Below are 14,073 nucleotides of genomic sequence, written 5' to 3'. Positions count from 1 at the left end.
GTTGTGGTTTTCAGCCATAAAATAATAATGTTTCAATGGCCCTCCATCAAAATTGTCACTTCCAAGAATATTGTTCATTATTCAAGCTGAAGCACTTCAACTTTAAAATGGTATGATTTCTTGTTCTATGCAATTGGCCATGCATGGCTAGCTGGATGCAAATGCTCTATATAATTCTGATTTGTCATTGCGCGTGGAACTGGGACTCATGTAATCGGGGGTTTTGGAGTCCCATGTCGTCGTGTCTTGGATGATTTTTCTCACGATGTCGGCGATACAGATATTTAACAACCGTTTTTTTCTTTGCTTGGTGGTTGGTGCTATAACAGAAATCGAGAATCCAAACAGTATATAACTGCCAATACCAAGACCACCCATCATAACTGTTCAACAATTTTTCAAAGCATTCTTGGATTCAACAACCCAGACACTCTCCACTCTGAATCAAAAACAACGACCACCATTGTTCTCTTCAAAATTGTCATCTCACAATGGCCAAGAATCGATCAATAAAAGATGATATCAACAAGAAGGAAGTCCATCGATGATCAAGAAAGAAGAAGCACTTCTTTTCAATAATGGCCATTTCACATTCGGGAAGAATCAATCAAGAAGTAAGTTGAAGGGAGGAGAAGAAGAAGAACAAAGGCTATCAAGAACGATGCTGCATTCTGGTGATGCTGGCCATTTCACATTGGGGAAGATTCGTTCAAGAAGTAAGTTGAAGGGTGGAGAAGACGAAGAACAAAGGCTATCAAGAACCATACTGCATTCTGGTGATGCTGTCCATTTCACGTTGGGGAAGAACAGATCAAGAAGTAAGTCGAAGGGAGGAGAAGAAGAAGAACAAAGCGTATCAAGAACCATGTCGCATTCTGGTGATGCTTCACAAAGAAATCTACCATGTAGCTTTTCTTTTGACATTACAGCAAACCGGGATCGGGAAGATTTTTTAAGAGAAGTTTTGGAAGAACCAAAAGAAGAGGGCAGTGGGGAAACACATGAGATTCGCAAAATTATGGAAGAATTGGAGGAAACTGTTGCGCAAATTGTTTTGATAAATCAGGAAAATGTTGTGGAAGATGATACTGCTCAAATTGATGATCAAATGCCCCCTGTTGAAGATGAACTGGTAGGCCTAGACGATGAAGTTGAAGTAGTTCTTGTTCCTTTGTTGGAACGAGTACAAGGTGACAGCATGCAACTAAGGTGCCATGTTAATGTCCGGGAATGCCAAAACTTCGACGAGGTAGCGCGAGCAATCCGCATTGCTTGGGGACTTCACAGAGGTGAGCAAAACATACAACTCGAAAATGTTACACTATTGAATCCCATCCCTGGATATGATATAGTTTACCAAAGCCTACACTCAACCAACGAGTATCATTATATGCTACCAACTGATGTAATTCCTCATGCCTGGCTATATTTTAAACATGAGCTCGCTAGAATGATTGTAAGGGCTGTGGAAGATGGTGATGAACTTGTTGAAGAAATGCTCCCTGTGGAAGACGGACTGGCAGGCCTTGACAAAGAAGTTGAAGAAATGCTCCCTGTTGGAGACGAATTGGTAGGCCTAGACGATGAAGTTGATGGTGATCAACTTGGTGAAGAAATGCTTCCTGTTGAAGACGGACTGGCAGGCCTAGACAAAGAAGTTGAAGAAATGCTTCCTGTTGGAGACGAACTAGTAGGCCTAGACGATGAAGAACTTCCTCCCGTGCCTTTGTTCGAAGTAGTAGAAGACGATCTGGAAATAAGGTTGTTCGAAGCAGTAGAAGACTATCTGGAAATAAGGTGCTACGTCGATGTCCAGGAATGTGAAAACTTCGACGACCTAGCTAGAGCGATCCGCATCGCTTGGGGACTTCACATGGGTGAGCAGAACGTACAACTCGAAAATGTTACAATCGTGAATCCCATCCCTGGATATGATATAGTTTACCAAAGGCTACGCTCAACCAACGAGTATCATTATATGCTACCAACTGATGTAATTCCTCATGCCTGGCTGTATTTTAAACATGAGCTCGCTAGAATGATTGTAAGGGCTGTGGAAGATGGTGATGAACTTGTTGAAGAAATGCTCCCTGTGGAAGACGGACTGGCAGGCCTTGACAAAGAAGTTGAAGAAATGCTCCCTGTTGGAGACGAATTGGTAGGCCTAGACGATGAAGTTGATGGTGATCAACTTGGTGAAGAAATGCTTCCTGTTGAAGACGGACTGGCAGGCCTAGACAAAGAAGTTGAAGAAATGCTTCCTGTTGGAGACGAACTAGTAGGCCTAGACGATGAAGAACTTCCTCCCGTGCCTTTGTTCGAAGTAGTAGAAGACGATCTGGAAATAAGGTTGTTCGAAGCAGTAGAAGACTATCTGGAAATAAGGTGCTACGTCGATGTCCAGGAATGTGAAAACTTCGACGACCTAGCTAGAGCGATCCGCATCGCTTGGGGACTTCACATGGGTGAGCAGAACGTACAACTCGAAAATGTTACAATCGTGAATCCCATCCCTGGATATGATATAGTTTACCAAAGGCTACGCTCAACCAACGAGTATCATTATATGCTACCAACTGATGTAATTCCTCATGCCTGGCTGTATTTTAAACATGAGCTCGCTAGAATGATTGTAAGGGCTGTGGAAGATGGTGATGAACTTGTTGAAGAAATGCTCCCTGTGGAAGACGGACTGGCAGGCCTTGACAAAGAAGTTGAAGAAATGCTCCCTGTTGGAGACGAATTGGTAGGCCTAGACGATGAAGTTGATGGTGATCAACTTGGTGAAGAAATGCTTCCTGTTGAAGACGGACTGGCAGGCCTAGACAAAGAAGTTGAAGAAATGCTTCCTGTTGGAGACGAACTAGTAGGCCTAGACGATGAAGAACTTCCTCCCGTGCCTTTGTTCGAAGTAGTAGAAGACGATCTGGAAATAAGGTTGTTCGAAGCAGTAGAAGACTATCTGGAAATAAGGTGCTACGTCGATGTCCAGGAATGTGAAAACTTCGACGACCTAGCTAGAGCGATCCGCATCGCTTGGGGACTTCACATGGGTGAGCAGAACGTACAACTCGAAAATGTTACAATCGTGAATCCCATCCCTGGATATGATATAGTTTACCAAAGGCTACGCTCAACCAACGAGTATCATTATATGCTACCAACTGATGTAATTCCTCATGCCTGGCTGTATTTTAAACATGAGCTCGCTAGAATGATTGTAAGGGCTGTGGAAGATGGTGATGAACTTGTTGAAGAAATGCTCCCTGTGGAAGACGGACTGGCAGGCCTTGACAAAGAAGTTGAAGAAATGCTCCCTGTTGGAGACGAATTGGTAGGCCTAGACGATGAAGTTGATGGTGATCAACTTGGTGAAGAAATGCTTCCTGTTGAAGACGGACTGGCAGGCCTAGACAAAGAAGTTGAAGAAATGCTTCCTGTTGGAGACGAACTAGTAGGCCTAGACGATGAAGTTGAAGAACTTCCTCCCGTGCCTTTGTTCGAAGTAGTAGAAGACGATCTGGAAATAAGGTTGTTCGAAGCAGTAGAAGACTATCTGGAAATAAGGTGCTACGTCGATGTCCAGGAATGTGAAAACTTCGACGACCTAGCTAGAGCAATCCGCATCGCTTGGGGACTTCACATGGGTGAGCAGAACGTACAACTCGAAAATGTTACAATCGTGAATCCCATCCCTGGATATGATATAGTTTACCAAAGCCTACTCTCAACCAACGAGTATCATTATATGCTACCAACTGATGTAGTTCCTCATGCCTGGCTGTGTTTTAAACATGAGCTCGCTAGAATGATTGTAAGGGCTGATGCAGCTCCCTAGAATTGTAAGGGCCACTTCTTCTCGTTATTGTTTCATTGTCCAGAGACTTGTCCTTATCCAACAAGAGTTCTTGTTATTGCTAATTCACCAAATACGTAATTGGATATACTTCAATCATCTTGCTGATTAGCAGTTTCTTGCCAATTCATGTTATCAGAAGTTGTGTTGCTATCTGAGCTGGTTGCTGGCTCAGACAAGTTATGGATGTCAGTCCCCTGACTCTGAGGTTGTGACTCCTCATTAATTTCGACTTGTACATCCTGTGTAGTATTTGCTTGAATCCTATCATTCCTAGAATCATTGACATCATTGTTCGATGTAGAATCAGAATTGAAATAGTTTCTAATCTAGAGCGGAAACCTTCCCTATAAGAGCGAAGGAATTTTTTAATTATTAGACATAATTAACATTTACAACTTGTATTTATATGGTCCGTAAACAGTCAAGATTCTTCTATACAAACAAGCCAGAGAAATAAACACCTCCAGTAAAGTAATACACAAACACACCAATGGTCCAAACTCCAAAGCAATGTTTTACCATTCTCATTAGATATCAGTTCTTTCCAAAATTTTCCTAAATAAAATGCACTACTATGAAGCCACAAAAGGTACATGACATGGACAAAACATATCACTAGAGTTTCGCACAGACGAACAAAAATATTTTAAGAACATTATTTGGCTTATGGGACTAGTAGAAAAGATCACAAACCTTAAACCGGAAACGTGTGGCATTGTCTTAATTGAACCAGTTCGCTTGCAGCCACTGAAGCTGGTCTCTCCTCTTCAACAGGCCTTTCATTTCGCAAAAACCAATACTATAGCCTCCGGTGGCTTGAGATGCTTCAGTATCAGGGTTCTGGTTCATATCCGTCATCATTGATTTTGGAGTGTTCATGTCAACTTGTTGAGATGATTTCGATTCCAGAAGCTCCCCAACAACATGGTTCTCTAAGATGACACAGTTCTGAATTTAGTTCAACACTTATCAAATACACATAAGTAGAAAGTCTAAATACGTAATTGGATATACTTCAAACTTTTACAACTTTCAGACTTCTCCTTGTCCAACAATACTTGAAAGCATACAATTGTCCAGAGACTTGTCCTTATCCAACAAGAGTTGTTGTTATTGCTGCTAATTCACCAAATACGTAATTGGATATACTTCAAACTTTTACAACTTTCAGACTTCTGCTTGTCCAACAATACTTGGAAGCATACAATATTATATAAGCACTTTGTTGCATAAAAACTCTGCTCTCACACAACTGTCGGCACAAAAGAGAGCACCAAAACATGGCAGACTGGGGTACTGATCTCCACCCGGATATCCTATTTGTTATAGTGAAAAAGATAACTGATCTTCCGGATTACTATCGATTTAGTTATGTTTGCAGATCATGGAGAAGTGCTGCTATGGAGTATATCAGCTGCTATGTCCCCTCCGGCGCTCCTTGTCTTATGGTCCCGGAGATTGACTATGACATTAGTTGCAAATTGCGTCGTCTCCTACCCTTTTCAGTCGTTGGCAAGGATGTCAATAAAGAAGAAAGAGATGAGTCGCCACAAATCAGACTCGGGCATAAAGCTCTCTGTTGTGGATCCTATCAAGGGTGGCTTGGGATGATATCGAGTCATGAGAAGCCGCAGATGTACTTATTGAATCCGTTCTCAGATACTCGTATAGATCTTCCTCCTGTGAGTAATCGGATGAGAGACCACGTGTCTAATGGAAAGCAAGATATGTGCTATGGCAAACTCATATTTTCTAAAACTCCTGATTCATCATCAGATGATGATTGCATTGTCATGATTCTTCACGATTATTCCCACTTGGACTTTTGCAAGTTGGGTGACAAAGCTTGGACACCAATCCAACGTCTTTCTAACTCAGACTCCGACTCGTCATCATTGACAGATGCCATATATTTCAATGGGAAATTGTATGTGGTGTCGTGTTTCGGGGAGATTTTGGCTTGTGATCTTACTACCAGCACAACAGAAGCAATACTGACAAGACATTATAAACCGCATTACCCAATACCCCGTAGGATTACCTTTTGGCATCTAATGGAATCCCGCGGAGAATTATTTCGAATCTGGCATAAAGTTTGCTATAAACGAAATGGACGCAAGGTCATCAAGCAAATAGAATCCCTGGGTGAGAATGGAGGAGAAGTAGATGTCTACAACCTATTTGATGCGCATTATACCCGGCGCAAATATCGTTATAAAACTTGTGGTTTCGAAGTACATAAGTTGGGATCAAATTCAACTTGTATAAAAGTCGAGAGTTTCGATGGAGAGGCAGTGTTTTTGGGGAAGAATCAATCCTTTTCTCTCCCAAACCCTAATGTTTTTGGGTATCAAGGAAACCGAATATATTTCAGTGATGACAGAATACAAAGTTACGGCATGGGTGTATTCAACATGGAAGAAAATTGTGTTATGAAGCCACTCTACTTGGAAAATTCTCAACTTCCAAATTCTCCTCCGATTTGGGTTACTCCAAAATAGACCGAATCAAACTCAGGTTGAGTATTTCCCAATTTCTTTGACATGTATCTATCTATCTATGCATATGCTTATTCATCCATTTGGAAAACTTAATGCAGTCTATTAATAGAGGAGAAATTATGAATGAATGAATGAATGGGGCATTATTTTGTTCCAGTTATACACATCATAAACACTGGCACATGCAACCAAAAACAAACACAGTGTTGCTCGGCTCCTTGATCATTAAAAGGAACTGACATTGGATCGAATGAATCTTTACCACCATCATTCTACTTCTTACAGTATGGAGTATGCTCGGATAACTTCCACGATTGGTGCTCTACACAACGGGCACTTTCCTCCACCATGGACCGACCAACTCACTAGCACATTTTAAACAAGTGCACATGTGGCCACACCTGCAAAAGTTACCAATGAAAACAGAAATTATAAAGAGAAAAATAACAAGAAATAGATATAATTACGTTTGAATACCCAGGTATAAATCATCAAAGATGATGTCTACTACTCTTTGGTAGAACAAGATGTAAAATTAGAGATCTAAAATACGCTAGGAGACGTACCTGTACAATAGAGAATCAATATGGCTATCACAACAAACACAGCATTGTCCCTTTCCTCACATGAATCCAATTAGATGTATCATCTGGCGTTCGTGCACTTAACCCTGCAACGTCATGGCACCCTTTCAAATCAATAATAGAAACGAACAAAAACAGAACCTAAGGCAACTGCATAGTCCTAAGTTCAATGAGAATTCAAGAAAGGGAATCCTCTAAAGCAGAATCCGCTGCTATTAGTTATCTTTCAAGTGCATCACTGAATATGAAGAGAAAGCAACTTAAATTTTCAGTTGAATCACGTCACAAGAAACATTAGAACTCACTCTTATCTTTGCAGGACTTAGAAGCTTCACTGCGCACCTCAATTTTACCCCGATCCAGTCTGCACAAAGAGGGCATCACAGAGAATCTTTGGGGGAGAACAAAAGACCTAAAAAGGAACTTGGGTGGTCAAGGGAAACAGACCAGAATGCGGGTTGCGGTGGGCAAAATCAGAGACAGCTCGATGCTCCAATAAACCTTGAAGTTCTCTCTGCCTTTCCCTCTCGGTCCTGACAAGCAAATCTACCAGAGCTTGCCTTCCACGCAACCTTAGCAAGTCTCTATGAATGTGCTCGGCTGCCCTTCATCCTGGTCTGTCAGTGACCCTTCACGGACATGGTCAGGTTGCCTATGAACTACAGCAGCTTGATCCACCCTCTGCCCACCACAAGATCCTCGCTGCTGACTCGTCATTTGAACCCACTCCCTGACAATGCTGACCCGTTCATGCTCGGTTTCACCAAGCCATTCTGCTCTTGGACTACCATTCCTGTGTGATACATTAGACGTATCCTCGCCAATGTCACTCTCCATCCATCCACGAACAATCTGCCCAACTCTCTCCCTCTCAACATCTCCAAGATCATGAGACTGCTCCCTACTAGACCCATTATCATCCCTACACTCATTCTGCATCTCAATATGATCTTGGGCCCATGTGCCATAGTCATTTTTCCTCTCAATAGCATCTCCCAAACTTCCCTGAATCTCACTCTCATGACTCTCTGACATATTCATAATCGACGAATTGGCATTCAACTCAACATTCCACTGCTGTCTCAACCTTTCTCTCTGACATATTCATAATCGACGAATTGGGCTCTCCACTGCCCGCTGTCACCTTGAGGTTGGGGACTGTGACTCCCTCAAGAATGATGAGTCAAGCATTTAAACTGTGTGCAAGCCTGCAAGCGCTATCAACTCAGACTCCCGATTTTTATAATGTTGTTCAAAATGGAGACAGAATTGGTAAAATTTGATAACATCAATCAATAAATTTTAAACTTGGAGGATATAATCAAGAAATTTCTGAAACATCGAGTATGTAAACAATGGTTTAGTCACATATGTCCCCACTTATTGAATACTTTGGGCTTAATGGTAATTTTGCATTTAACTTTCCTTTTCAGTTTTTTATAAATATATATTTAAATTACCGTGTTGTCGTGGCACCAATTACCCGACAAGATCGTAGATCGTCACTGGATTGTCTAGGGTTTCTCGCGCTCCCGAACCAAAGAAGACGCAAAATTTCTCTGTCGGCGTGCGGAGCGAAAGGTAAAATCTCTCTTCTTGTCTCTGGTTTTGCAGCGAACTGCGGATTCTAGGGTTTCTCTAGGGTTAATCGTGTTTTTTGTGTGTAGGAACTCTGTGCCTTGTACGTGAGAGATGGCTGGGAAGGAAGAAAACCGGATATTCGTTGGAGGATTGTCATTTGACGTCACTGAGCGACAGCTCGAGAATGCTTTCAGTCGTTTCGGGAAAATTATCGAGAGTCAGGTATTCGTCCATCTTTGATTGCTGTTATATTTTCCTACCTCTTTTGTTCAATCAAATTAACCTCCTGTTTGTTTATGTTGTTTGTGGATTGTTGGTTGTGATCTTTTGAGATATCATAGATCTAGTGATATTATTGCTGAAGCTCGATGCCTTTTGTGTGCTTAGATCATAATGAACAGTTAGTTTTGAATTATCCAAGAGAAGAACTACAGATTGGTTCAGAATATGTGGATTTTGGTTTGTGAAAGGCATTTAAGGTTCGGCTGTCTGCTCAGAAGAGTTTGTATTCATGGAGCACTGCAGTTGGGTCCAGAAAAGAAACAAAATTACCGATATGGAAGGGTTATAATGCTGTGGTTGATTCATCTAACAAGTTATGTTTATATAGTAAACTTCTAGAGCTCTTTCTTTCTTGCCAAGTTCACTGTGTCAACCAGCTTCCATCGATCTGGATTCATGACTGAGTAACTGAGCAGCCCTAATAGATCAGTGTTTTAATGTCTGAAATGCCCATGCATTTGCTTGAAGATTTGTTTCAGCTTTCCAAATAAACTTTCGTTATTCAAGTGGCTTTCCCAACTTCTACACTACTCTCGGACTACATGTTTTTACGTGGAGTATGTCAGAAACAGTCTTCTGCTCATCCATTCATGCCATTGGCGTTTATGCTGATGTGTTCGATGGCGCCTTATGACAACATGTTCCCAACTCCAGAGAATCTAGAGAATTATCTGGTGCTGCTAAATATCTTTGTGTTTACGCAGTGAAGTTTAATGGAAGATGTTACATCATTCTACCATCAGGAATGTTATGTGCTGAATTGTTCATCTTAGAGTTTGCATAAGAACTTTGATTAGTATGTTGTGTTCCGTGAGTTTAGATTATGGTCAGTGCGTTTGGGATAGTCCAAAGCAAGTACCAGATACGTCATTCATGTGCAGCAGCAGTAACTTGGAGTGAAAACAAGATACTCTGTCTGATGATCTTTGAGATACCATATTCTTGGAGATCTTGTATATCAGTATATGAGCTGATTTGCACTTCTTGATGATTGGTCTTTTAGTAACAAGGTAGTAATGCCTAACATACCTGCTGAAGGGATCAGGAGATAAAAATTATATTGTAGCTTTCAGTTATTGGTTTGGTTATGACTGTTGGGCAATTTTTCCGGTTTAGCATTCTAAACTTGTCATGGTAGTTCCAGTCTATCAGATTATTTCCTTTCTGGCCACCCTGTTTTCCATCTTTGTACTTTGGAAGTATAGGCTACGCAGTTGTTGGATCTTCATGGTTCCTCAACACTCATGCTCTTTAGACGCCTCGGTGACCAATACACTGAATTTACCTCTTTGATTTGCTGAAAGTTTCAAAACTGCATTCTGTATTGCTGAACCTGGATTTGGTGGAGCAAACAATGATACTGAATTTGTTACTTCTGATTTGCTAGCAGTTACATCATTGACTTAATGTTTGACATGAATAGTTAAGGAGGTGATTTCTTTTTGGTGTTCAGGATCACTGAATCTTATTTATCAGGGTTCTCGATGTTTGTACCTGGTATATCCGCTGTCCTTTCTTCTCTTAACCGGTCATCTATTCCCTCGACTATGTGATAATAATCTACAATTTTGTGATAATAAAAACTGGAGTAAATGGGAATTCTGGTGTTTGGAATAATTCGTGGTTGTTGGGCTAAAAATTTTGTTTTGCATCAAAATAATGGTTAGGAGGTGCTCTTGACTTTCATCTACTCGTCGTGGTGAATGCATAAGCACGGTGGTTTCCTACTTGCATTTCTGATTGCTTCTCAGTCAGCAAGTCAGCCTCTGACTGGATCTATCAAACCTGAAGACGGAACCAAAATGATAACTGTACCAACAAAGAAGTATTTGGGGTCGCCTAGTTTTGTATTTTAGATTGTTAAATGTTGGATCACACTTCGCAGAAGGATTGATCATAGTAAGTTATGTTTATTTTCAAATTTTTGTATCTCCCTGTCAAGTGACTTTTGTTTGGACTGGGGGCTGATAAATTGTTATCGGGTTTTTCTTCGGAGTTGATATGTTGTCAAGGGTGCTATAAGCATGAATAAAATGACCAGTCTAAGTACGATTTATTTTGCTGGGAAAAATTGTTGCAAGAGCATGGCAGGAATATAACAGTTTATCGGAATATCAGTTGTGAATCGAGGTCTTTGGTCACTTATTAATGTGATGAATGATAGAGTTTTGCGGATTCTTCTGTTTTTTCTATGAACTCCTTGAGCTATCAAGCACATTGAATGGCTTTATCTCGTGTAACAAAGAAAATGTAAGCCATCTTCTTTTTGCCTTTTGTGCATTGTATCTTTGTTAATTATTTCTATTTGATTGAAGTTGATGAACCTAAAACTGAACTATTCGATCATTCCTGATGGATGTTTCAAAATGGATTTTGCATCTTGTTCTATTTTATATATATATTGAAGTTTAGGATAATTATTTGCACTGATTTGCCAAATGCAATTACTCTCAAGCACTAAATGATAAGTAGTTATGATAGACGTATTATCCAATCACATATTTTCCACTAGCTCCACCGGCACTGATTCGCCTTCCTGGTCAAGTTGTTTGTGTTATATTTTGATGTCGCATAATTGTTTGGTTGGATTTGAGGCTTGTATGTCATAGTGGTTGTAAACTTAGATTTGAGCATAAATGGACATTTGCCTTGAATGCTCATCTTTTGTGAAACTAAATCCTTTTTTTAATGCTAGTATATTAGTTCTGCAATTTTTCCATATTGCATGAGATTATTTGCATTCAGGCTATTGCTTGGAGTCACCTTTCTAGTGGTTCTTGTAGATCATGCTGGAAAGAGACACAGGCCGTCCTCGTGGATTTGGGTTTATTACATTTGCAGATCGTCGGGGGATGGAAGATGCCATAGCGGAGATGCATGGACGTGAGTTTGGTGATCGTACCATCTCAGTAAACAAGGCCCAACCAAAAATGGGGGGCGATGATGCAGATTATGGCTATAGGGGAGGAAGCTATCCATCAGGTGGCAGGGGAAGCTATGGGGGACGTGACAGACCTGTGGGACAAGATGAATGTTTCAAGTGCGGAAGGTCCGGGCATTGGGCCAGAGATTGCCCTTCAGCTGGTGGTGGCAGCCGAGCTGGAGGTGGAGGGTCATTTTCTTCACATTCTAGATTTGAAGGAGCAGGTAGCCGTGGCAATCGCTTTGGAGATCGTGATCGTTATGTTGATGACCGTTATGATGGAGGACGCTATGGAGATAGGGACCGGGACCGCCTTAATGGCAGAGATAAATTTGGAGTCCGTGATCGCTATGCTGGTGACAGGTACTTAAGTGAGATTATCAAAATACAACTTCATCTCTATTCTGAACTGTTACTATGGATAAGTTATTAGCATTTAGATCGTCCACTTTTAATAGCAAGTCTTGTGGCCATTTAATTATATGCCATAAATCTTTTTTAAACCATGCAGGTACCCACCTGCTGGAGATCGTTTTGCCGATCGCTTTGCAGGTGATAGGTATGGTGGGTCAGATCGTTACCCTCTAAATGGTTATCCCAAGGACAGAGTCTATGACAGGGATGGTGGCCCACGAGGAGGTGGTGATAGGTATGGAGCTGGGGGGCCTGCCCGGACTGAAGGAAGGAATTACAGGAATCGTCCAGCTCCAGTTCCAGCTCCATATGACCGACCTAGCAGGGGTGGTCGCCCATCTTCCTTTGAGCGCTACTAAGCCCTAGATGGTGGATAAGTAACCGGAATTCATTAGGTGTTTTAGCACAAGTCTTAGTACTTGGGTTTTTGGCTAGATCATTTTGCAGGACTCAAAAATTATCATCACTCTATTCGTTTTATTTTGGAAAATTGCATATAGACAGTACAGCTGCTATGAACAGGATGTTAATGGTCGCAAGCATGATTTAGTTATTTCTTGTTTTTATTTGTCTGATATGGATGCATATATTCTGCCTGGATATGGAGGGAGACCAAGTGAAGAAATGAAAAATGCAGAATTCGATATTGGCCGGCTTCCTTGTCTTATTTCTGATAAATAACTCAGAACTACCCATCTTAAGTCTTTATTAAGCAGGAATCATGCCACAGGAAAATCGAGTACAAAGCATAGATGATATGTTGTCTGTGTTGACTATTTCAAATGGTTATGCCACTCTTTTAAGTTTATGACCGGCACTGGTCTCTGATCTCTGCTGTGCCTGTGATGTCTTTTTCTCTTCAAATGACATCACACAAGATGTTGATGTGGAGAAGGTGAACCAGCTTAGTTAGAACCAGAACAGGAATTCCCTGCATTGTCTTGTAGTAGTCTTAATCACATTCCGTGCATTGTCCTGCAGTAATCTTAATTACTGACGCATAGTTTGTTTATCAAATTCAAAAAGTATGTGGATCCTAATGTTTTGTCTGCTTATCAAATTCAAAAAGTATGTGGATCCTACTTTGATAAACATATGCACTAGAAAGTGTGGGGATCCCATTTTGACAAACATATGGAATTTATGTAACTTCTACTTTGAAAAATGCTTGAGACTCTCATTTTACCCTCAATTTATGTGAAGTGTTTGATATTAAGTGGGTTTTACTTATGTATTTATAATCAATAACTATTATACATGTCACATACGATTTGGAGTAAAATGAGGTTATAAATGGGGGATCCGTAGCATTACTCTACCCCTTGTCCATATCTTGGCTTGCAACTCGTCTGACTTGGGAGGTCAGATATGAAGGTTATGGGCCTCATAGGCTCTAAAGAGTGAATGTCCACGTCTAGCAGAGTAGTAGGGCATGTAGTGGGGGGGATTGGGATAGGAGACGACTAGTCGTATGGATGTGATAAGTACGGCCACTAGTGATTCAAGGTTCACTTCAAGGGTCTAAAAAAGGGGCTTAGTAGAGATTTTTGGAGGTAGGGTTTGTATTTGTTGTAGTCATCGAATAGAACAAGGAATCATGAAGAAAATACCTAATGTCGACCAAGTTGTTTAGGGATGTTTGTGATTTTTCATTCTCGTTGGTTTAAAACCATATTACTTCACTCTTTTCATTCTCAACTCATATCTGTTTTGATTCATTTCTCAGTCAGTTTCTTCCTGGACACATGCTTTCTTTTTATCGATGGAGAACAACGCCGTAGAGAGTTGTCATTTTGGATATTCTATATACGTATGAACTCAAACTGTCAGGTTCGTGCGCACAAAAAATTTTCACCTGTCAACAATGTAAGTTAGGTAAAAGCTTAACATGTGGTCATAAGGGTATTGTTCCATGTGAAAATCGAACTC

General features: G+C 40.8%; 3 protein-coding genes across 5 annotated transcripts; 2 read left to right on the top strand and 1 right to left on the bottom strand.

Moving 5' to 3' along the window:
• Positions 1-5,139: 5,139 nt before the first annotated feature.
• On the top strand, positions 5,140-6,360 carry LOC119981241 (putative F-box protein At5g55150). Its single transcript, XM_038824296.1, has one exon. It carries the CDS (start codon positions 5,140-5,142, stop codon positions 6,358-6,360), a length of 1,221 nt encoding a protein of 406 aa, XP_038680224.1.
• Positions 6,361-6,466: 106 nt separating this feature from the next.
• LOC119980515 lies at positions 6,467-8,299 on the bottom strand. The gene is made up of 3 exons (XM_038823240.1): positions 7,250-8,299; positions 6,927-7,030; positions 6,467-6,761 (listed from the first exon to the last, which is right to left on the bottom strand). The coding sequence occupies exon 1, from the start codon at positions 7,983-7,985 to the stop codon at positions 7,518-7,520; it is 468 nt and encodes a 155-aa protein (XP_038679168.1). The 5' UTR covers positions 7,986-8,299; the 3' UTR covers positions 6,467-6,761; positions 6,927-7,030; positions 7,250-7,517.
• Positions 8,300-8,395: 96 nt separating this feature from the next.
• LOC119980514 (glycine-rich RNA-binding protein RZ1C-like) lies at positions 8,396-12,719 on the top strand. 3 transcript variants are annotated; one of them, XM_038823237.1, is made up of 4 exons: positions 8,396-8,525; positions 8,612-8,747; positions 11,591-12,093; positions 12,242-12,719. In XM_038823237.1, the coding sequence occupies exons 2-4, from the start codon at positions 8,637-8,639 to the stop codon at positions 12,501-12,503; spliced, it is 876 nt and encodes a 291-aa protein (XP_038679165.1). In that variant the 5' UTR covers positions 8,396-8,525; positions 8,612-8,636; the 3' UTR covers positions 12,504-12,719. The 3 variants fall into 3 exon arrangements, with proteins under 3 accessions (XP_038679165.1, XP_038679167.1, XP_038679166.1); XM_038823239.1 differs by lacking the exon at positions 8,396-8,525 and adding an exon at positions 8,913-11,057 and having other exon boundaries at positions 8,610-8,747; XM_038823238.1 differs by lacking the exon at positions 8,396-8,525 and adding an exon at positions 8,867-11,057 and having other exon boundaries at positions 8,610-8,747.
• Positions 12,720-14,073: the final 1,354 nt, after the last annotated feature.

The sequence above is a fragment of the Tripterygium wilfordii genome, chromosome 16 (genome assembly GCF_013401445.1).
Source record: "Tripterygium wilfordii isolate XIE 37 chromosome 16, ASM1340144v1, whole genome shotgun sequence".
In the NCBI taxonomy this organism is placed as follows: Eukaryota; Viridiplantae; Streptophyta; class Magnoliopsida; order Celastrales; family Celastraceae; genus Tripterygium; species Tripterygium wilfordii.
Note: the sequence above shows the minus strand (reverse complement) of the source record. Positions and strands in the feature narration are given on the sequence as shown.

Bases quoted from the DNA above. Each gene is read 5' to 3' on its own strand.
- LOC119981241 (XM_038824296.1), top strand. From the start codon at position 5,140: ATGGCAGACTGGGGTACTGATCTCCACCCGGATATCCTATTTGTTATA.
- LOC119980515 (XM_038823240.1), bottom strand. From the start codon at position 7,985: ATGAATATGTCAGAGAGTCATGAGAGTGAGATTCAGGGAAGTTTGGGA.
- LOC119980514 (XM_038823237.1), top strand. From the start codon at position 8,637: ATGGCTGGGAAGGAAGAAAACCGGATATTCGTTGGAGGATTGTCATTT. The intron at 8,748-11,590 runs GTATTCGTCCAT...TGGTTCTTGTAG, and splicing joins GGAAAATTATCGAGAGTCAG to ATCATGCTGGAAAGAGACAC. The intron at 12,094-12,241 runs GTACTTAAGTGA...TAAACCATGCAG, and splicing joins GATCGCTATGCTGGTGACAG to GTACCCACCTGCTGGAGATC.